We start from the raw sequence: 22,411 nt of genomic DNA on the forward strand, positions 1-22,411 counted from the left end.
CATGAACATCATTAAGCAAATGCCAAAAGTTATATATATATATATATATATATATAAATGAAAATATCCCGTCATAATAGTAATATTTAAATATTGAATACAAAATATTACTATAGTTTATGTTTTTGGAAATATAATAACAATAATTGTTATTGCAATTATTATTATGTTATATAAGATTTAATCTATTTAAAAAGACTCAATATTATTATTATTATTAATAATAATAATAATAATAATAATAATAATAACTTGGTTATATATATATAATAAATTGTAATAATAATAACAACAACAACAACAATAGCAATAATAAAGTATGCACACTCAATTTCAGTTTAAATGAACAGGATTTGACTTATCATTAACTTGTGGTGTGGTCTTCATGAGAAGTTTATCTCATGCTGACTGCAGCATAAATCTGGAAGCTGTCCAGCTATTCTGCATCATATCTAGGAGGTGCCCGGGCGTATCTAGGAGGTGCCCGGGCGTGCCCATGCCCTGTTTCATGTATAAAAGGCCCAAATTTTTGCTGATCGCCATTGAACCAAACAACCATCAGGCAAGATGAGTCTCACAGACACGGACAAGGAAACAGTCAGGATTTTCTGGAATAAGGTGTCTGGCAAGGCAGAAGACATCGGCAACGATGCTCTGTCCAGGTACATATGACTGACCTGCACCTAAAATATCTCTTCATTTTTTATTACTTATTCACTCGCTCACTCACATTTCTTCCCCACAGGATGCTGGTGGTGTATCCGCAGACCAAGACTTACTTCAACCACTGGGCGGACTTGAGCGCCGGCTCTCCGCAGGTGAGGAAGCATGGATTGACTATAATGGGTGGAGTCGGAAGGGCTGTGACCAAAATCGACGACCTGAATGCTGGTCTTCTGAGGCTCAGTGAGCTGCATGCCTTCACTCTGCGTGTGGACCCTGCCAACTTCAAGGTATAGAGTTCAGTGATGCTGATTAGCACAGAGATAGAAGAGAAAACCAGTGACGCACCAGATGTTAGTTTGGTGTTCTTTGGCCTCTTCATATTTGGTGTCATACACTCTTATGCATGATCATTATGTTAATTCCACTATATGCTCTTTTCACAGCTCCTCGCTCACTGCATGCTTGTTGTCCTGGCCATCATGTTCCCCGTGGAGTTCACCCCTGAGGCCCATGTGTCCATGGACAAGTTCCTGGCTGCCCTGGCTCGTGCCCTGTCTGAGAAGTACAGATAAACTGTCAGCAGAGGACGGACAGCATGCATGCAGGATAAACACCCTGCCAGTCTGAATATGATAATAAAAGATCAAATGCAATCAAACTTTTTGTTTGTGTGGTGTTGAATTTCTCTCGTGCAGATATACAGATTAAAATGGTCTCAAGTTCAAGTTGGAAAAATTCAGAAGGTTTTTTTCCACACAAAGCAATTACACTGTTTATGAATCAGGGTTAAAACAGAATTTGAATATGCCAGAATGAATACAGAAGTATTTTAAAGACTTTTCACACATTAAACCGAAGAACAAGATTTTAAATAAAAACCAGTATTAATAAGAGCTTATTCCAACAACATATTGTATAAAGAGTAATCTCAATATGCCAAAAATGTAGCCTACTGTTCAGTGGCATTATGCGCTTTTGTCAAAGTTACAATGTCACAATGTAAAAATAAGAAAAGTAGGCTAAAGGTCCTGCATTCAAAGTTTTTATTAGGCAGAATTATGCACTCAAATACTCGTTATGAAGAATGGCTTTCAAAATGCTATATGATGATGTATTATAATAATAAAAATAATAAATAATAATAAAACCAATAGAATATTTTTTTATTATTATTATTATTATTTATATTATTATTAGTAGTAGTATTGGTGCATCAATATTTAACTACTGGTGATTAATAATGTGTCATATTATTATTATTATTAGCTCTTATATATTTGTGTATATATCTACAAGTAGATATAGTTATTTGTTATATTGTATTACCATAAATTGTAATACGCGGGGTCTCCATGCACATCTATCTATCTATCTATGCTGTGTGTTGTTTATATACTTTAGTTTTTTGTCACTTCATTAGTGCTAATAAACTAAACTCAAACTAAAGTAGTTCTGTTGGGATTTGTGCTTTGCTTGAATATTTTCATTTTTAGCCTCTCCAACATTTCAGAGAGAAATCTTATAATGGAATAATCATACATATAATACCCTGTATAATTATTATAATACATCATAATGTAACACTTTGAAAGTGGTCATTCTACATGAGTACTTTTACTTTTGATACTTGAGTGCATTATGCTGATGATACTAATGTACTTTTATTTAAGTAAAAAAAATATACATAATAATAGGATTATAATTTAATGCATGACTTTTACTTGTCTTATTTTTACATTGTGGTATTGAAACTTTGAATGGATTTAAATACCTCCTCCACCAGTGAACATACCATAACTAACTACACAGTGTGAAAAAGGCTTTTCACCTTTGACCTTTAAACTGTGTTTAAGGGGGAAAGACACAGGCAACAACTTCTTAAATATGCTTCTTAATTATGTACGCCTTTGAGACATGACCAAAACAAAAGAGTTTGTTAGATTTGCATATTGTTTTTATTTGGTTTTGAGACAAAAACAAAGAGCTTTTGATGATCAGCATGTGATGGTCTTCTGTTGCAGCTCTCTAGTGGTACTGCTTTCCCATACAGGCCACCACCACGGTCAGGAACTTCTGGAAAGCTGCCTGAATCTCACCAGTGAAGGCATTACCCAACCGACTAGCAACCACAATGGTGAAGCAGTCAGACAGGAGCTGCAACACAACAAGCATCAGAAAAAAACATCAACAACATGAAAGGTTGGTCATTAATTGCTGAACATGAATAGTTTCCACATCTTTACCCTGAAGTTGTCGGGGTCCACATGCAGTTTCTCTGAGTGCAGCACGCTCAGCTCGGCGTAGGTTTCCTTGATGTTGTCCATGTTCTTCAGTCCCCGGTCCAGACCGTGGAGGATAGTTGTTCCGTGTTTAGCAACCAGTGGATTTCCCATGATGGCAGCAGCGTTGTAGAGGTTTCCAAAGTTACCAAAATACCTCTGAGTCCAGGGGTAGACGACCAGACACCTGAGGAGACATGAACATTTGTAATTGTCGGAAACATGTTGTGTACAAAAACAAAACAAAATCCTGTTCCTTAAACATAGTCAAGGCAGGTTTCGCAAAAATAATGTCTCAAGCACACCCTTTAAAAAATGTAAAGACTCACCTGGCAAGAGATGCAGGGCCCACGACCTCATACTCCATCTTGGAGAAGATGTCCTTGATGGTGGCGCGCTCGAAGTCTGTCCATTCAACCATCTTGCCGGCTTTAGGTTTTCCTGTGCAAGTCAGTAGATCCTGTGCTCTCTGACACCAAGAAGCAACTTTTAAAGCAACCCTGCTCCCCTCCCACAAGCAGGCGATTGGTTGAGTGGTGGGCTGGACTGGATTTGCAACAATGAGATAAGAAAAGGGCGTATCTGCACCGCCTAGAGATTATCTCTGAGACATCCCCAGAGGTTCCAGTATCTGCACCTTGGACAGCGATCTCTGAATTTAAATGTTGAATGACAACCCCCATGCGATATTAAGAATATGTACACAAATCTCTATAATAACTTAAAACCGTCCTTTAAGATGTTTAGTTTTCACTGTACATTATTCCATCGGGCATTAGAAACTAAACTTAACTTAGGGGTGTGCATATTTACAACTTTTAGGCTTCTTTTTTTTAAGCTGTGTCACTCATTGTAAAATGAATGTCTTCTATAAGGTGTGATGTGGCCTAATTTCAGTGCATTTCTTAGTTGCTATATGTCGGATGATGGACTGCGGTGAAGTCATTAATGGAACTTTTAGATTGGATTTTTCTAAAGTAGGCTATCCATACATAAATGCAGATTATTTGGAAAGATCCAGAGTCATCATGACAAGATTATTTTGTTTATCTCGTGGAGGCTGCACCCCAACACGCCTTGCGCAGCATGTCTTGGAGGAGGTTCTGGGTGTGTCCATGCTTTGTTTCAAGTATAAAAACCCTCAATATTTGGACTCATCACAGCATTCAGCTAAACACTCAATCAACCGACAAGATGACCAGTCTCACTGCTAAGGACAAGGACACAGTCAGAGCCTTCTGGGGTAAGATTTCTGGAAAGGCGGGGGAAATCGGCACCGATGCTGTGGCCAGGTAAATATGACCAAAAACTGATGCTCCAACATTTATTGATTGATTTGTGCACGCATCACTCACTCGCTTTATTCCCCCCCAGGATGCTGGTGGTGTACCCGCAGACCAAGACTTACTTCGCCCACTGGAAGGACCAGAGCCCCACTTCTGCCTCTGCGAAGAAGCACGGGATGACTGTGATGTCTGGAGTTGCAGATGCTGTGACCAAAATTGACGACCTGAAAGGAGGTCTTCTGAACCTCAGTGAGCTGCATGCCTTCACTCTGCGTGTGGACCCTGCCAACTTCAAGGTGCAGAGCCAAAGTTATTTCAATATAATAGCCTGTAATGTATATGAAGTTTTCCTCAAGCATAGGGTGTTGAGGAGTTTCCAGACCTGCAACAAGTCCATCTGTTATTAGACCATGCATATGATGCATTCATTATAGGTGGGTGGGGAGCTAAAAAGAAAAACTATATACATGTAACATGATTGTCTTCTTTTCACAGATCCTCTCTGTGACGGAGTAGCCGTCACTGACTGTGGGCAGCGCACACACATCACCTCAGGCCACACACACCAACATTTCGCCGCAGGCACACACACACACACACACACACACACACGCCAAACATTTCTCCGCTCCCTTCCTGATTCACTCCGTAGTTAAACACATCGCGACATATCTCTCTCCCCTAAACTGTTTCCTATACGCATATATTTACACAAACATTATTCGCACTCACCAGTTGCTGAAACGCTGCCTGTCCCACCTTTGTCAGAAGTGGGATTGACGAGCAAACAGGGCCGTAACAAGTCCCCCCGTTATAAAGGGTGCCCTCGCGCGTTTTGAGAGCATGTGATCAGTTTAAATATGTTTATTATTTGAAATTGTGATTATGTTGCAAATTAACTTGTTTTGGTTGGGGGGGGGAATGTTTAGACAGAGATATATCATTTATATGTGGGATATGCCTGGGTTGAAGGGACTATGGATATCTTCTATGATGAAAGATGATGTTAATTGTTATTTTTCTGTGTAAAGAATACGCCCAGGGGAGGGGCTATTGGTATAAAAGGGGGTCATCTTGGCCACCTGGGGGAGTCTGGTCTGGAAGTGTTGACAGAGAAGGTCACACTCAGACACTCAGGAAGGTAAAATATAGATTGTATTGTTGGATTGTTTTTGCCTATTCTGAAAGAACTCATGGAGTTATTAAGGAACTCGATTTTCCGTACTATTTGCTGTTTTGTACAGAGCTTATTTTCTATTTTTCACTTTTTGTAAATAGCCACAATGATTGCACTTTGGGAGGCTGGCAGAATAAAAACCGGCGTTTTCCGACTACGCCAGTGTTTTTATGTTGCACAGAGTTTTGACATAGAACCCCGCGACATATGGTGTCAGAAGTGGGATGGGTAGTCGGAAGGACATAACTACACAGGACTGCGTTCCCAAGGGCAAGGGCAGTCAGAGGAGGGCGCGGCCGCCAGCATGGACCCAGCTGGGGAGACGGATCATACTACGTCGTCCTCAGAGGAAGATGAGGAGGGGAGCAGGTACAGAGAAGATCTCATAGCACCTGCAGCTCCATCATCAACTGGGGGGCCAGGAGAAGAACTACTGACAATGATGAGAGAATTTATGACAGCACAAAATAGGAGGGAGGAGGGCCTGTTAGCAGAGATCCGAGGCCTGAGATACGCTGCTCCTACTCCAAGCACGGTGACAGCAAGCAGTCCAAGAATTGATCTGCCGACGCCAGTACCCCAGCGTGGGCAATGGCAGGCACCAACAGAGACGTTCTCTCCTATAGCAGCAGCTATAGACTATAACAGCAGCCCTGAGCATCCAAGACCAGGGTGGAGACATTATAACGAGCCCAAATTATCCCCGTTTCAGATGGGGGAGGATATTGAGAACTATTTGTTACGTTTTGAGCGTATTGCCAAAACATGGAGATGGCCGGAGAATGAGTGGGCATGCAGACTCGTTCCACTGCTGTCGGGGAAGGCATTGGAGGCCTACACCATGATGGATGAGGAGAGGGCCCACTGCTACAACGACCTGAAGGGAGCACTGTTGACCAAGTTTGACATCTCTCCAGAGACGTATCGGCAGCGGTTCCGGTCCACAGTGGTACCACCTGGTGAAACCCCCACAGAGACCTACCACCGCCTGAAGGGTCTCTATCGACGCTGGATTCGGCCAGAGCAGCACACCACGGAGGAGGTCGGTGAGGCCATTATCCTGGAGCAGCTACTCCGGATACTCCCCCCTGAAGTGAGGACCTGGGTGAAGGAGCATGAACCAGAGGGTGGACTCTCCGCTGCCAAGCTGGCGCTACAGTACCTCAACGCTCGGAGAGGAGGACCAGCTGCACGTTCCTACAGTGCAGCCCCCAGACCTACACTTCAGTTACCCCAGCCCCGGCCTACGAGGAGAGAGTTTAGCCAGGAACCACCAGGTAACTTCAGCTCGGCCCTAAACCAACAAGGACCCGGTAAGGACTTTGTTTGTTTTTATTGTCAACAGCCAGGGCACAAAGCTTCTGTGTGTCCCATACGCAAAGCTAAACTCACCTGCGCTTGCTATGCTCCCCGGCCTGAGGTGGAGGATAGTGAAGTGAGGTTACAACGCTACAAAACTGTGACGGTTAATGGCCAGCAGGTTACTGCTCTTTTGGACAGTGGTAGCTTCATGTCGCTGGTGCGGCAGGATCTGGTGCCTGTAAACAGTGTGGATTACAGCAGACAAGAGGACATACTATGTGTTCATGGGGATAAGCATCCTTATCCCACAGCTGAATTAACTGTTACCATTGATGAACAGTCTTACTTGTTGACTGTTGGGGTGGTTGCAAAGTTACCTGTTGCTGCCCTCCTGGGTTGGGACTTACCTGTACTTCTGGACTTGCTGCAGGAGAACAGGCCAGTGGAAACTGACACTGGGCAGAGGGGGGAAGTTAATGTCACTGTTTCTTGTCCTGTGATCACTCGTGCCCAGGCGAAAGCTGGGGTCCAACCGCTCCCAGACCTTCACCGTGGTCTGTGTGAGGGTGGCACTCAGGGGCTAAGAAAAGAGAAACCTTGTGCTCATCCTTTCCCAGACTTTGACAGTAGTCTGTTCGATGGTGGCACCAAGGGCCCAAGAAAATCCCGTCGCCAACGCCGCTTTGAGAAGCAGCTGAAGTCAGCAGAGCCCAAAACAAAGAGTACACTGTCAAATGAAATGTGGGCAGTACCTGATGATATTTCTGTGCTACAGAGGGGGGATACAACTTTGAAACATTTGTTTGCTAAGGTGGGGGAGGGAGCAAAGGGAGATTGTGTGGGAAGGGAAAGGTTTATTGTGGAAAAGGATGTGTTGTACACTGTTGATAATGACCATAAACGCCTAGTAGTTCCTGCTAACTGTAGGTCACTCGTCATGCACCTAGCACACACACTCCCATGGTCTGGACACCTTGGCCGCAACAAAACATATCTGCGCATCAGTTCACGCTTTTATTGGCCCTCCATGTACACAGACATTCAGAAATATTGTGCCACATGCCCAACATGTCAAAAAACATGCATTGCCCGCAAGTCTGACCGAGCTTTTCTGCAGCCACTACCTGTTATCTCCACTCCATTCCGCAGGATTGCCATGGATATTGTGGGCCCGTTGGTGAAAAGCAGTGGTGGACATGAGTACATATTGGTGGTGTGTGACTATGCTACTCGTTTCCCAGAGGCTTTTCCCCTGCGCACGATCACCGCTCCTGCTGTGCTGCGTGCGTTGGTGCAACTGTTCTCCAGAGTGGGAATACCTGATGAGATCCTGACGGATCAGGGAACGAACTTCACCTCCAGGTTGATGCAGCTCTTCCAAAAGCAGCTGGGCATCTCAGCAATCAAAACTACGCCATACCACCCACAGACTGATGGTCTGGTTGAAAGGTTCAACCAGACATTGAAGAATATGCTGCGGAAGTTCGTGGATGATACTGGCAAGGACTGGGACCGTTGGCTGCCATTCCTGCTCTTCGCCTATCGTGAAGTTCCCCAGGCATCAACTGGTTTCTCCCCATTCGAGCTGCTTTATGGCTGGGAGGTACAGAGACCCTTGGATCTGCTCCGCAAAGGCTGGGAGACACCTTCCACCTCGCAAGACGACAGAGGGGTGGTGCAGTTTGTGCTGGAGATGAGGGATCGGCTGGCAAGGTACCAGGAGGAGGCAGAGGTTAACCTGCGGGAGGCCCAGAAAAGCCAAAAGACCTGGTATGACCAACAGGCCCGGCACCGTGAGTTCCAGCCTGGCCAAAAAGTTTTGCTGCTTCTCCCTTCATCCAACAGCAAGCTCCTAGCAAAATGGCAAGGGCCGTACCTCATCACCCGAAAAATGGGTCCGGTCACTTACGAGGTCCATCACCCAGACAAGAAGAAACCCAAGCAGACCTACCATGTGAATCTCTTGAAAGAGTGGAAGGACCGGTTGATCCAGGTACCAGGGGAGGTTCTGATGGTAAGGAAGGTCGACAGTGAAGAAGAGGTGGAGATGGGACTGGAGACCCTTACTACACCAGCTGATCCTGTGTTGGCACATCTTGAACCAGGACAAGTTGCACGGCTCCTACAGGTCTTCAAGATGACGCCGTCCTTATTTGCTGCCAGCCCAGGGAAGACAACGCTAGTGGAGCATGTCATTCGCCTCAAAGATGGACGACCAATTCGTCAAAGTCCCTACCGTATTCCGCAGCAGCTGGTGGGAAGACTGCAGCAGGAGGTGGAGGAGATGTTGAAACTTGGAGTGATTGAACCATCCAACTCAGAGTGGTGTAGTCCGGTGGTCATCGTCTTTAAGAAGGATGGCTCCCTCCGAATATGCATTGATTTCAGGAAGATCAATGCCATCTCAGAGTTTGACGCCTATCCCATGCCAAGAATCGAGGACTTGCTGGAGAAGATCGGAGCTGCAAAGTACATCACCACCCTTGATCTCTGCAAGGGATATTGGCAGGTGCCACTGGAGGAGACAAGCAGACCCTACACGGCGTTCCGAACCCCAGCTGGACTCTACCAGTTTACAGTGATGCCATTTGGACTACACGGAGCACCAGCCACCTTCCAGAGACTGATGAACAGAGTACTCCAGGGTTGTGACAACTGCAGCGCTGCATACCTGGATGATGTGGTGATCTTCAGCAACACCTGGGTAGAGCATGTCCAACATCTATCACTTGTTCTGGGAAGGATCCAGAAGGCTGGGCTGACACTCAACCTTTCCAAGTGTGAGTGGGCGCGAGAGGAGACACGGTACCTTGGTTACCAGTTGGGACGAGGGGAGGTACGGCCACAAGTGGATAAGGTGGAAGCTATCCAGAACTGCCCTCGACCACGGACCAAGAAGGAGGTACGGTCCTTCCTGGGATTGATTGGGTGGTACAGGCGATTCGTGCCACAGTTCGCGACCATTGCAGCCCCACTCACAGCTTTGACCCGCAACGAACACAGGAACCCAGTAACTTGGTCAGATGACTGTGAAACAGCCTTCAGCACCTTGAAAAAACACCTGTGTTCTTCTCCCGTCCTCAAGAGTCCAGACTTCAACAAAAGATTTCTGGTACAGGTGGACGCATCGGCAGTCGGCCTTGGAGCAGTCCTGGCCCAAGGGGACCCTGGGGACGAACACCCGATTTTGTTCCTCAGCCGCAAGATGCAGCCACGTGAGACCAGGTATTCCACTGTGGAAAAAGAGGGCCTGGCCATCAAGTGGGCACTGGATAGCCTACGTTACTACTTGCTTGGACGAGAGTTTGACCTGGAAACTGACCATCGGGCTCTCACCTGGATAAACACCATGAAGGATCACAACAGCCGCCTGACTCGATGGTACCTCTCACTGCAGCCCTTCAAGTTCTCCATCCGACATCGATCCGGCAAGACCAATGTGGTGGCAGATTACCTTTCCAGGTTGCCGCACATCGCCAACCTCCGGGAGGAGGGGGATGATGTGACGGAGTAGCCGTCACTGACTGTGGGCAGCGCACACACATCACCTCAGGCCACACACACACCAACATTTCGCCGCAGGCACACACACACACACACACACACGCCAAACATTTCTCCGCTCCCTTCCTGATTCACTCCGTAGTTAAACACATCGCGACATATCTCTCTCCCCTAAACTGTTTCCTATACGCATATATTTACACAAACATTATTCGCACTCACCAGTTGCTGAAACGCTGCCTGTCCCACCTTTGTCAGAAGTGGGATTGACGAGCAAACAGGGCCGTAACAAGTCCCCCCGTTATAAAGGGTGCCCTCGCGCGTTTTGAGAGCATGTGATCAGTTTAAATATGTTTATTATTTGAAATTGTGATTATGTTGCAAATTAACTTGTTTTGGTTGGGGGGGGGAATGTTTAGACAGAGATATATCATTTATATGTGGGATATGCCTGGGTTGAAGGGACTATGGATATCTTCTATGATGAAAGATGATGTTAATTGTTATTTTTCTGTGTAAAGAATACGCCCAGGGGAGGGGCTATTGGTATAAAAGGGGGTCATCTTGGCCACCTGGGGGAGTCTGGTCTGGAAGTGTTGACAGAGAAGGTCACACTCAGACACTCAGGAAGGTAAAATATAGATTGTATTGTTGGATTGTTTTTGCCTATTCTGAAAGAACTCATGGAGTTATTAAGGAACTCGATTTTCCGTACTATTTGCTGTTTTGTACAGAGCTTATTTTCTATTTTTCACTTTTTGTAAATAGCCACAATGATTGCACTTTGGGAGGCCGGCAGAATAAAAAGGGGATGAATACAACGTTTTCCGACTACGCCAGTGTTTTTATGTTGCACGGAGTTTTGACATAGAACCCCGCGACACTCTCCCACTGCATCCTTGTGGTCATGGCCACCATGTTCCCCACCGAGTTCACCCCTGAGGTCCATGTGGCCATCGACAAGTTCCTGGCTGCTCTGGCTATATATATATATATATATATATATATATATATATAAATGAAAATATCACATCATAATAGTAATATTTAAATATTGAATACAAAATATTACTATAGTTTATGTTTTTGGAAATATAATAACAATAATTGTTATTGCAATTATTATTATGTTATATAAGATTTAATCTATTTAAAAAGACTCAATATTATTATTATTATTATTATTATTATTATTAATAATAATAATAATAATAATAATAATAATAATAACTTGGTTATATATATATAATAAATTGTAATAATAATAACAACAACAACAACAATAGCAATAATAAAGTATGCACACTCAATTTCAGTTTCATAAATGAACAGGATTTGACTTATCATTAACTTGTGGTGTGGTCTTCATGAGAAGTTTATCTCATGCTGACTGCAGCATAAATCTGGAAGCTGTCCAGCTATTCTGCATCATATCTAGGAGGAGCCTTTATTGCTTATGGCCAATTCATTTAAACATTCATTTAAAAATGTTTAACTCTTCCTTGCCTGTTTCTTTTTTGTGATCAATTTGATTGATTTTAAAGATATGCATTGGAAATTATTAACTATATATATATATATTGTTTTTGTCTCAAAAGCAAATAAAACATTAAGCAAATCTAACAAGTTGTTTGTCTGTAATTATACCACCAAAACATGTATTTGAGATTAAAAAAAAGATATCAAGACTGGTCTTTAGACACACAATGAGGAACAATAGCGCTGATGAAATGTGGTACCAGGGGATAAATTATCATTAAAAAAGATAGCCCAGAGGAAGAACATGAGATTAAAGATGAACCACCGTCGCCTATATTAAAATAAATCAACAAAACAATGTTTTGATTATAATACTGTTGTTGTTATTGTTGGTATAAGTATAGTGGAAACAGTTCAGGTTGCCTATGTATAAAAAGAAAGCTCCACAGAGTGAACTGTTGTTATTAAATGCTCATGAAAAATACATTTCAAAGGGAAAAAGTTGGCAAATATCAGCTTTACTGTGTCTAAAGTCACAGTTTTTCTTGCGGTCTTCTGCTTCATGAACATCATTAAGCAAATGCCAAAAGTTATATATATATATATATGAATGAAAATATCACGTCATAATAGTAATATTTAAATATTGAATACAAAATATTACTATAGTTTATGTTTTTGGAAATATAATAACAATTGTTATTGCAATTATTATTATGTTATATAAGATTTAATCTATTTAAAAAGACTCAATATTATTATTATTATTATTATTATTATTAATAATAATAATAATAATAATAACTTGGTTATATATATATAATAAATTGTAATAATAATAACAACAACAACAATAGCAATAATAAAGTATGCACACTCAATTTCAGTTTAAATGAACAGGATTTGACTTATCATTAACTTGTGGTGTGGTCTTCATGAGAAGTTTATCTCATGCTGACTGCAGCATAAATCTGGAAGCTGTCCAGCTATTCTGCATCATATCTACAGATACAGATACAGATACAGAGAGCTTTATTTATCCCCGAAGGGCAATTCAGTTTCTGCAGTCCACCGAAACATATACACACATTCATACTGCACAATCATCATTGACAGAGGGAACACAGTAGGTGGCATATGGGGAGGTGCAGAACAATAAAAGTACAAGATTAAAAATTAAAAATCTTCGCAATAAAAACAATGAATACAAGAATAAAAACGAGACGAGATAAAAGAATAACGGAATAAATAAATAATTAGAATAGAATAAAGTGCCAAGAGTATTTGCACATTGCAAATTGTATTCCAAGAATGTACCTAATGCAAACACAGACAACCGTTATGTGGTTAGTGCAAAATAATTGTACATTCAAAGTAAATAAAACATTTTTTTGTTGTCGTTCATTCATGATAGTTACTCTGCGTTCAGCAGTGTAATGGCAGAAGGAATGAATGACTTGGAGTAGCGGTTTGTCTTTCTGTGAGGCGGCAGATAGCGCCGTCCTGAAGGCAGTAGTGTGAACTCACTAGACAGGATTTGGTTGTGATTAATAATGTTTTTGGCCTTCTGGAGGACACGTTTCTCCCAGAGAGAGTTTAAGTTGCTCTGCTGGGCTCCGATGATTTTGGAGCAGACTTTCACAATGTTATTTAGGCAATTCCTGTCCTTCATAGACAAACCGTTAAACCAGCAAATAAATGAAAAGGTTAAAAGGCTCTCAATATATGACAAGTAGACAGTGCACAGGATAGATCTACTCACACCAAAGGAGTTGATTTTCCGCAGCAAATGAATTCTCTGTTGGCTTCGTTTAACAATGGACTCAGTGTTTACATCGAACTTGAGATGAGAGTCAAACACTGTGCCCAGGTACTTATAAGAGTGCACGATGTCAACATCGTCGCCATGAATTATACTCTGAGTGGGATTAATCTTGTTTTTTCTAAAGTCAATCACAAGTTCTTTAGTTTTTGAGACATTAAGATCAAGATCATTTTTGTCACACCACTCGACAAAGGCAGGAAGAGCGCAGCCATGATCTGACTCTGCCCCCTGTAGGAGCGACAGGAGTGCAGTGTCGTCTGAAAATTTCACTAATAAGCTGCCCTCCTTAGAAGACCTGCAGCTATCTGTGTACAAAATAAAAAGCAATGGCGAAAGGACGCAGCCTTGCGGAGAACCTGTATTAGAGACCGAGGTATTAGACATAATACCATTAACTAAAACCTGTTGTGTTCTGTCTGTTAAGAAGTTTAAAACCAATTTTAAAAGCTGGTGAGGTAGGTTAAAATGAGATGCAAGCCTCTCAATCAGAATGTGAGGCTGCATCTTATTAAAAGCTGAAGAAAAATCAGCGAATAAGAGTCTGACATGAGCTTTTGGTGTTTCCAGGTGTCTATAAACTTTGTCCAGGATAAAGAGTTTAGCGTCTTCCACTCCTTTACCTGTTTGATATGCAAACTGAAGTGAATCCAGTTTGCCCTCCACCAGGGAAAGAACCTCTTCCTTTAAGATTTTCTCCAGGTTCTTCACTACCAGGGAAGTGAGTGCAACAGGTCTGAATTGGTTTAATTCCCTGGGGTTTTTAACTTTAGGAATGGGAATTATGGTGGAGGATTTCCAAATTTTGGGTAACTGGCAGCTGTCAACACAAATCTGAAAGAGCTTAGTGAAAACCTCACTAAGTTGATCAGCACAGTGGTGCAAAGTGCGACCACAGATGGCGTCAGGGCCAGAAGCTTTCCTTGTCCGCGTTTTCCTAAATAAACAATTGACCTGCTCTTGAGATATCAATATATCGCTGTGGGGTACCAGGGAGTCCCTCAACCTGGATACATCCTGAGTGAAGTCAGACCTTTCAAACCGCGAGAAGAACAAATTAAAAGTGTTCGCCAAGTCTACATCCTCAACTCCATTAATGCTAATAAACTGCTTGGATGTATTTGCTTGCTGATTAATAGAGGCCATAGATTTAATCCCCTGCCAGGCTGACCTTAGGTCGCCATTTACGTACTGACTTTCTATTTTTTCTTTGTACTTGGCTTTAGCCTTGGCTATTTCAACCTTAACCTCTTTGGAGACAACCTTCTTCTCCTGAGGGTTGCCAGTGAAAAAGATCTTTTTCTTTTTATTAATAGCAGATTTAAGATCTTTTGTTACCCATGGTTTGTTATTGGGAAAAATAACAACCTGTTTAGAGGGGATTACAGAATCAACACAAAAAGTGATGTAGGATGAGACAGTTTCTATAAAGTTCATCAATGTTATCACCACAAGCATCAAAGAAGCCTTGCCAGTCTGTGCAGTCAAGACAGGCTTGGAGGGAGGAGATGCTGTCCTCTGTCCAGATCTTAACAGCCTTTTCCTCTCTCTCCTGGCGTCTGAAGCATGGTTTATATGTAGGCAGTAAAAATATGCTGTTGTGATATGAAGCTCCCAAAGCGGGCATAGGTATGGACTTGTAGCCTCCCGTCACATTTCCGTAGCACAAGTCGAGGATAGTGTTTTTTTGTGTGGTGGAGCAACTTACATATTGTTCATATGTCCGTAAAACTCTGTCTAGTCGGACATGATTCAAATCTCCAAGATAAAATTTAGGAGCATCAATACAAATAGAGTCCAGCTTGTGTGATACATCCACTATCAGCTGAGTGGCAGCACTGGCGTTGGCTCTGGGGTGGATGTACACAAGAGTAAAAAACAGTTGGGGGAACTCACGTGGCAGATAAAAAGGACGTAGGGAGATGGAGAGTAGCTCTATATCAGGGGTACATATTTTCTCCCGCACAATGATGTTGTTACAGTACCGTTGATTTACATAGAAGCAGACCCCACCTCCGCGGCTTTTCCCCATCGCTTCAGAGGAGCGGTCCAGTCTGATGGGACAGCCGAATCCAGTGAGAGCCAGGTCGCTGTCCTGGTCGCTCTCATTAAGCCACGTCTCGGTGATCGCGAGCAGGCAGCATTCCTTAAGTTCACGTTTGTACTTTGCCCAGATCTCCAGCTCGTCAATCTTGCGCCTTAAAGACTGGGCATTACATAAAAAGACCGAGGGCAAGGGGGGTAACTGACGCCAGTTATCGAGGCAGAGTTTTTTCATTTTGCGGCGAATACCTCCTCTCCTTCCTCTTTTCCGCCGCGAGAGCCGGCGTGAAGATCTTCTGTCCAGGTGGAAAGGGACAAAAATCTCTGCTGGAATGTTTGTCGGGATCTCTCCCTCCGCCGAAGAACGTAGCGACAGGAGAAGCTCCCTATTGATAGTGATCCGATCGCCATGTTGTTGCAGCGTCTTTTCCCCTTGACATACGCTGCAAACTAGCGTCAGGATAAAAAAGTAAGCAAGGAAATGCGCATACTTTCCCAAAGTCCACATATTGGTCCTCCGTACCGTCACACACACACACACACACAAGAACAGATAAAAAAAGAAAGAAACGGTGAAAACTGTAGCGGGTCGCACACAAGGAAGCGCCCCAGGTGTCAGCCAACACGAGAAGAGAGAGGAGAGGAGAGAGGAGAGGAGAGAGGAGAGAGGAGGTGCCCGGGCGTATCTAGGAGGTGCCCGGGCGTGCCCATGCCCTGTTTCATGTATAAAAGGCCCAAATTTTTGCTGATCGCCATTGAACCAAACAACCATCAGGCAAGATGAGTCTCACAGACACGGACAAGGAAACAGTCAGGATTTTCTGGAATAAAGTGTCTGGCAAGGCAGAAGACATCGGCAACGATGCTCTGTCCAGGTACATATGACTGACCTGCACCTAAAATATCTCTTCATTTTTTATTACTTATTCACTCGCTCACTCACATTTCTTCCCCACAGGATGCTGGTGGTGTATCCGCAGACCAAGACTTACTTCAACCACTGGGCGGACTTGAGCGCCGGCTCTCCGCAGGTGAGGAAGCATGGATTGACTATAATGGGTGGAGTCGGAAGGGCTGTGACCAAAATCGACGACCTGAATGCTGGTCTTCTGAGGCTCAGTGAGCTGCATGCCTTCACTCTACGTGTGGACCCTGCCAACTTCAAGGTATAGAGTTCAGTGATGCTGATTAGCACAGAGATAGAAGAGAAAACCAGTGACGCACCAGATGTTAGTTTGGTGTTCTTTGGCCTCTTCATATTTGGTGTCATACACTCTTATGCATGATCATTATGTTAATTCCACTATATGCTCTTTTCACAGCTCCTCGCTCACTGCATGCTTGTTGTCCTGGCCATCATGTTCCCCGTGGAGTTCACCCCTGAGGCCCATGTGTCCATGGACAAGTTCCTGGCTGCCCTGGCTCGTGCCCTGTCTGAGAAGTACAGATAAACTGTCAGCAGAGGACGGACAGCATGCATGCAGGATAAACACCCTGCCAGTCTGAATATGATAATAAAAGATCAAATGCAATCAAACTTTTTGTTTGTGTGGTGTTGAATTTCTCTCGTGCAGATATACAGATTAAAATGGTCTCAAGTTCAAGTTGGAAAAATTCAGAAGTTTTTTTTCCACACAAAGCAATTACACTGTTTATGAATCAGGGTTAAAACAGAATTTGAATATGCCAGAATGAATACAGAAGTATTTTAAAGACTTTTCACACATTAAACCGAAGAACAAGATTTTAAATAAAAACCAGTATTAATAAGAGCTTATTCCAACAACATATTGTATAAAGAGTAATCTCAATGTGCCAAAAATGTAGCCTACTGTTCAGTGGCATTATGCGCTTTTGTCAAAGTTACAATGTCACAATGTAAAAATAAGAAAAGTAGGCTAAAGGTCCTGCATTCAAAGTTTTTATTAGGCAGAATTATGCACTCAAATACTCGTTATGAAGAATGGCTTTCAAAATGCTATATGATGATGTATTATAATAATAAAAATAATAAATAATAATAAAACCAATAGAATATTTTTTTATTATTATTATTATTATTTATATTATTATTATTATTAGTATTGGTGCATCAATATTTAACTACTGGTGATTAATAATGTGTCATATTATTATTATTATTAGCTCTTATATATATCTACAAGTAGATATAGTTATTTGTTATATTGTATTACCATAAATTGTAATACGCGGGGTCTCCATGCACATCTATCTATCTATGCTGTGTGTTGTTTATATACTTTAGTTTTTTGTCACTTCATTAGTGCTAATAAACTAAACTCAAACTAAAGTAGTTCTGTTGGGATTTGTGCTTTGCTTGAATATTTTCATTTTTAGCCTCTCCAACATTTCAGAGAGAAATCTTATAATGGAATAATCATACATATAATACCCTGTATAATTATTATAATACATCATAATGTAACACTTTGAAAGTGGTCATTCTACATGAGTACTTTTACTTTTGATACTTGAGTGCATTATGCTGATGATACTAATGTACTTTTATTTAAGTAAAAAAAATATACATAATAATAGGATTATAATTTAATGCATGACTTTTACTTGTCTTATTTTTACATTGTGGTATTGAAACTTTGAATGGATTTAAATACCTCCTCCACCAGTGAACATACCATAACTAACTACACAGTGTGAAAAAGGCTTTTCACCTTTGACCTTTAAACTGTGTTTAAGGGGGAAAGACACAGGCAACAACTTCTTAAATATGCTTCTTAATTATGTACGCCTTTGAGACATGACCAAAACAAAAGAGTTTGTTAGATTTGCATATTGTTTTTATTTGGTTTTGAGACAAAAACAAAGAGCTTTTGATGATCAGCATGTGATGGTCTTCTGTTGCAGCTCTCTAGTGGTACTGCTTTCCCATAGAGGCCACCACCACGGACAGGAACTTCTGGAAAGTTGCCTGAATCTCACCAGTGAAGGCATTACCCAACCGACTAGCAACCACAATGGTGAAGCAGTCAGACAGGAGCTGCAACACAACAAGCATCAGAAAAAACATCAACAACATGAAAGGTTGGTCATTAATTGCTGATCATGAATAGTTTCCACATCTTTACCCTGAAGTTGTCGGGGTCCACGTGCAGTTTCTCTGAGTGCAGCACGCTCAGCTCGGCGTAGGTCTCCTTGATTTTGTCCATGTTCTTCACACCTCGGTCCAGACCATGGAGGATAGTGGTTCCGTGCTTTGCCACCATTTTGTTTCCCATGATGGCAGCTGCGTTGTAGAGGTTTCCAAAGTTGCCGAAATACCTCTGAGTCCAGGGGTAGACGATCAGGCACCTGAGGAGACAAGTAAAAACATGCATAACTCACAATTTTACAATAATAATAAGTAAAAGTCATGCATTAAATTATAATTCTATTATTATGTATATTTTTTACACTTTTTTTTTTTTTTAAATGCCTCATGCTTTTGCACATTCATGTTAAAGGTAAACACCTAAGATCAGAAAAAAGATGCCTCACCTGGTGAGAGATGCAGGGCCCACCACATCATACTCCATCTTGGAGAAGATGTCCTGGATGGTTGCGCGCTCGGTGTCTGTCCACTCGACCATGTTTGCTGGCTCTAGATCTGTGTCACTAGTCCTTGTGTAGGTCAGTACCAGATGCAACTTTTAAAAGAAACCATCTAACTCCTCCCAAGTATGCGGTTAAAATCCAATCCAATCATTGGTTGGGTGTGGGGGAAGTGGGCAGGCCGAGAATTAAGGGTTTGCCAAGTTGATAAGGAATCTGCAATTCTTAGATTGTGACCCCATGCTGTGGGAATAGATATAATGCTGGTCCTGTAATTACATTAAGCAACGTGTCTGCCATGATCAGGAATAAAGGATATATTGCTTGTGTGCTGTCAAAAGAAGACAACAGCATGCAGTATACAAAAAATGAATTACTGTTTAAGGATGGGCTCCCATTTCATTCAATTTTCTCATGAAAATGACCAATTTTACTTTTCAAATAATTGGCTTTTACTACTCTTTTTATTCTGACTTATCTTAGATGACACACACACACACACACACACATATATATATATATTTTTTTATTTAACCTTTATTTTACCAGGTTAGTCCCATTGAGATTAAGAACTTCTTTTCCAAGGGAGACCTGGCCAAGACGGTCAGCAGCAAGAACACAAAGTTGCAGACACATTGACACAAATAGAGATAAAATACAATTCACAAACACTAAAAGCACTCAAATTTGCATTAAAAGAGAACTATCTAAAGACAAATGGGGGGACGAAAAGGAACTTTTCTGGGAGTCAGCTGTACAACAAGGGGGCTAAAAACATTGGCATGCCATAGAGAGTCTGCTTCTAAATTTTAAATTTTAAAATATTTAATGATACCAGCTCTTTGATTTTAGGTCATTTTGGAGCAAATTCCAGGCTGAGTTATATATATTTATAACTAATGTTATTCAAGCTATGTAGTCTATTGTGAGGCGTTCATGGTCGTTGTGTTAAATGGATCTGTTTGCAATAAATATTAAACATAATAAATCCAGTAGAGGGCGCTCCACAGTTAATGCAACAATCTGCTCATGATGAGGATAATGTGTAGTCTGTCTTATATTATAAGACGACATTGAAACATTATCAGTCAGTGTAAAATCATGTTTGCAAAATCACAACTGATAAATGCCCCTTTGTCGACTCAATTTAGCCCATGCATTTATCAGACTGTATTGTATATAGACTGTCAATAAATACTAACTAAAATGCATTTATGTATTTCATAAGCGTTTGCTTTTTGATGTCATTAATCATTCATGAGTTCAAAATATATGTCCTATATTTATGGTCCTATTTTGTTATATAGCGTCATCCCCAAATCAAAATTTTCCCTCCCACCTCACTTAAGATGTATAATGTTTATGAAAGGACCTGTGATGGATGTGCCACAGCAATGTAGCTGCACTGGGAAACATCCTGACATTAAAGTCAGGTATAATGTAGTGATCCACATTATTTCTGGGGTTTACTCTGAACAGTGGTGGAAAGCTTTGCAGATTCAGATTCATTCATTCAAAGCCTTTCGCTCCTTGGTGGAGCATAGGCCGTTGACCACAGTCCGCCAGAGTCTTTTGTCCTGGGCTTTCCTCTCCAGTTGTTTCCATGTCAGCCCGCTCTGTGTGATGTCCGTGTCAAGGTCCCTGCGCCAGGTGTTCTTGGGCCGGCCTCTCCTTCTTTTGCCTTGTGGGTTCCATCTAAGGGCCTGCCTGGTGATGCTGGTACCGGGTTTCCGGAGTGTATGGCCAATCCATCCCCATCTCCTTCTCCTGATCTCTTCTTCAACAGGTTTTTGACCTGTTCTTTGCCAAAGATCATTGTTACTGATGGTATCCGGCCAGTGGATGTTTAAGATGCGCCTCAGGCAGTTGTTTATGAATGTTTGTACTTTTGTTGTTGTGGTCTTTGTTGTCCTCCACGTCTCTGAACCATAGAGGAGTATTGGTTTAATGTTGGAGTTGAAGAGTCTGAGCTTTGTCCGCCGGCTGATTTCTTTGGAGCTCCAGATGTTCTTTAGTTGTATGAATGAAGCCCTTGCCTTGCCGATTCTGGCTCTGACATCTGCATCCGTTCCGCCCTGTTTATTGATGACACTACCGAGGTATGTAAAGGCTTCTACTTCTTCCAGTGCTGTTCCCTCCAAGGTCACTGAGTCTTCACTGGTTGTGTTGACCTTGAGGACTTTACTTTTTCCTTTATGGATGTTGAGGCCTATTTGTGATGATGTGTCTGCCAGTATTGTTGTCTTTTCTTGCATCTGTTGTCGGCTGTGAGACAGCAAAGCCAGGTCATCAGCAAAGTCTAAGTCGTCTAGCTGTGTTGTGAGTGTCCACTGGATCCCGTTTCTCCTCTGTGCTGTTGTGGTCTTCATTATCCAATCGATAACCGTGAGGAAGAGGAAAGGGGACAGTAGACAGCCTTGCCTGACGCCGGTCTTCACTTGGAAGCTTCTGGTGAGCTGTCCTCCATGGATAACTCTGCAGGTCATCCCTGCGTAAGAGTTCCTGATTATGTTGACCATTTTTTCTGGAATGCCATGGTATCGAAGTAGTTTCCAGAGGATGCTTCTGTCAATGCTGTCAAATGCCTTCTCATAGTCTATGAAGTTGATGTATAGCGGAGAATTCCATTCCAATCATTCATGAGTTCAAAATATATGTCCTATATTTATGGTCCTATTTTGTTATATAGCGTCATCCCCAAATCAAAATTTTCCCTCCCACCTCACTTAAGATGTATAATGTTTATGAAAGGACCTGTGATGGATGTGCCACAGCAATGTAGCTGCACTGGGAAACATCCTGACATTAAAGTCAGGTATAATGTAGTGATCCACATTATTTCTGGGGTTTACTCTGAACAGTGGTGGAAAGCTTTGCAGATTCAGATTAATAATGCAAAATATAGTCAACAAATAAAATAAGTTATATTATTATAGAACTTAACTCCACATTTACCAGCTCCTGCTTTAAAGTGGTGTACATTACCTGCTTATTTCCTTATTTATGTAGGTTACTTTTTAATGTTGTAGTTGGTTGTTTATTTAACACTTATTATTAAACACTTAAAGGTCCCATATTATGCTCATTTTCAGGTTCATACTTGTATTTTATGTTTCTACTAGAACATCTTACATGCTGTTATGTTAAAAACTTTATTTTCCTCATACTGTCGGCCTTGAATATGCCTGTATTTACCCTCTGTCTGAAACGCTCCGTTTTAGCGCATTTTGACGGAATTGCGACGGAATTGCAACAGAATTGCGTTGCCTGGCAACAGCTTGGG

At 42.0% G+C, this 22,411-nt stretch overlaps 4 protein-coding genes across 5 annotated transcripts in view; 2 read left to right on the forward strand and 2 right to left on the reverse strand.

Moving 5' to 3' along the window:
- Nucleotides 1–502: 502 nt before the first annotated feature.
- LOC141781590 (hemoglobin subunit alpha-2-like) lies at nucleotides 503–1,324 on the forward strand. The gene is made up of 3 exons (XM_074657418.1): nucleotides 503–662; nucleotides 746–953; nucleotides 1,110–1,324. Exons 1-3 carry the CDS (start codon nucleotides 568–570, stop codon nucleotides 1,236–1,238), a joined length of 432 nt encoding a protein of 143 aa, XP_074513519.1. The 5' UTR covers nucleotides 503–567; the 3' UTR covers nucleotides 1,239–1,324.
- A 1,274-nt stretch (nucleotides 1,325–2,598) lies between these two features.
- The window catches only part of LOC141781600 (hemoglobin subunit beta-2-like), a 55,063-nt gene continuing 35,250 nt past the window's right edge, over nucleotides 2,599–22,411 (reverse strand). Inside the window, exons 2-4 of the mRNA XM_074657445.1 lie at nucleotides 3,275–3,374; nucleotides 2,910–3,132; nucleotides 2,599–2,820 (exon numbers count right to left, since the gene is read on the reverse strand). Of these exons, the coding sequence (XP_074513546.1) occupies nucleotides 2,692–2,820; nucleotides 2,910–3,132; nucleotides 3,275–3,366 (444 nt within the window). The 5' untranslated portion in view covers nucleotides 3,367–3,374 and the 3' untranslated portion in view covers nucleotides 2,599–2,691. The remainder of the gene's footprint in view (nucleotides 2,821–2,909; nucleotides 3,133–3,274; nucleotides 3,375–22,411) is intronic.
- On the forward strand, nucleotides 4,079–17,095 carry LOC141781598 (hemoglobin subunit alpha-1-like). Of its 2 annotated transcripts, none has more exons than XM_074657441.1 (3): nucleotides 4,079–4,237; nucleotides 4,320–4,527; nucleotides 16,881–17,095. In XM_074657441.1, exons 1-3 carry the CDS (start codon nucleotides 4,140–4,142, stop codon nucleotides 17,007–17,009), a joined length of 435 nt encoding a protein of 144 aa, XP_074513542.1. In that variant the 5' UTR covers nucleotides 4,079–4,139; the 3' UTR covers nucleotides 17,010–17,095. The 2 variants fall into 2 exon arrangements, with proteins under 2 accessions (XP_074513542.1, XP_074513543.1); XM_074657442.1 differs by lacking the exons at nucleotides 4,079–4,237; nucleotides 4,320–4,527 and adding exons at nucleotides 16,274–16,433; nucleotides 16,517–16,724.
- Nucleotides 18,356–19,240, reverse strand: LOC141781599 (hemoglobin subunit beta-2-like). The gene is made up of 3 exons (XM_074657443.1): nucleotides 19,075–19,240; nucleotides 18,666–18,888; nucleotides 18,356–18,577 (listed from the first exon to the last, which is right to left on the reverse strand). The coding sequence occupies exons 1-3, from the start codon at nucleotides 19,164–19,166 to the stop codon at nucleotides 18,449–18,451; spliced, it is 444 nt and encodes a 147-aa protein (XP_074513544.1). The 5' UTR covers nucleotides 19,167–19,240; the 3' UTR covers nucleotides 18,356–18,448.

The sequence above is a fragment of the Sebastes fasciatus genome, chromosome 13 (genome assembly GCF_043250625.1).
Source record: "Sebastes fasciatus isolate fSebFas1 chromosome 13, fSebFas1.pri, whole genome shotgun sequence".
Lineage (NCBI taxonomy): Eukaryota > Metazoa > Chordata > Actinopteri > Perciformes > Sebastidae > Sebastes > Sebastes fasciatus.

What these genes read in the sequence shown, in the direction of transcription:
- LOC141781590 (XM_074657418.1), top strand. Translation starts at nt 568, where the DNA reads ATGAGTCTCACAGACACGGACAAGGAAACAGTCAGGATTTTCTGGAAT. An exon ending in GGCAACGATGCTCTGTCCAG is followed by an intron (nt 663 to 745) that starts GTACATATGACT and finishes TCTTCCCCACAG; the next exon opens with GATGCTGGTGGTGTATCCGC. An exon ending in TGGACCCTGCCAACTTCAAG is followed by an intron (nt 954 to 1,109) that starts GTATAGAGTTCA and finishes CTCTTTTCACAG; the next exon opens with CTCCTCGCTCACTGCATGCT.
- LOC141781599 (XM_074657443.1), bottom strand. Translation starts at nt 19,166, where the DNA reads ATGGTCGAGTGGACAGACACCGAGCGCGCAACCATCCAGGACATCTTC. An exon ending in GGCCCTGCATCTCTCACCAG is followed by an intron (nt 18,889 to 19,074) that starts GTGAGGCATCTT and finishes TTGTCTCCTCAG; the next exon opens with GTGCCTGATCGTCTACCCCT. An exon ending in TGGACCCCGACAACTTCAGG is followed by an intron (nt 18,578 to 18,665) that starts GTAAAGATGTGG and finishes GTTGTGTTGCAG; the next exon opens with CTCCTGTCTGACTGCTTCAC.
- LOC141781598 (XM_074657441.1), top strand. Translation starts at nt 4,140, where the DNA reads ATGACCAGTCTCACTGCTAAGGACAAGGACACAGTCAGAGCCTTCTGG. An exon ending in GGCACCGATGCTGTGGCCAG is followed by an intron (nt 4,238 to 4,319) that starts GTAAATATGACC and finishes ATTCCCCCCCAG; the next exon opens with GATGCTGGTGGTGTACCCGC. An exon ending in TGGACCCTGCCAACTTCAAG is followed by an intron (nt 4,528 to 16,880) that starts GTGCAGAGCCAA and finishes CTCTTTTCACAG; the next exon opens with CTCCTCGCTCACTGCATGCT.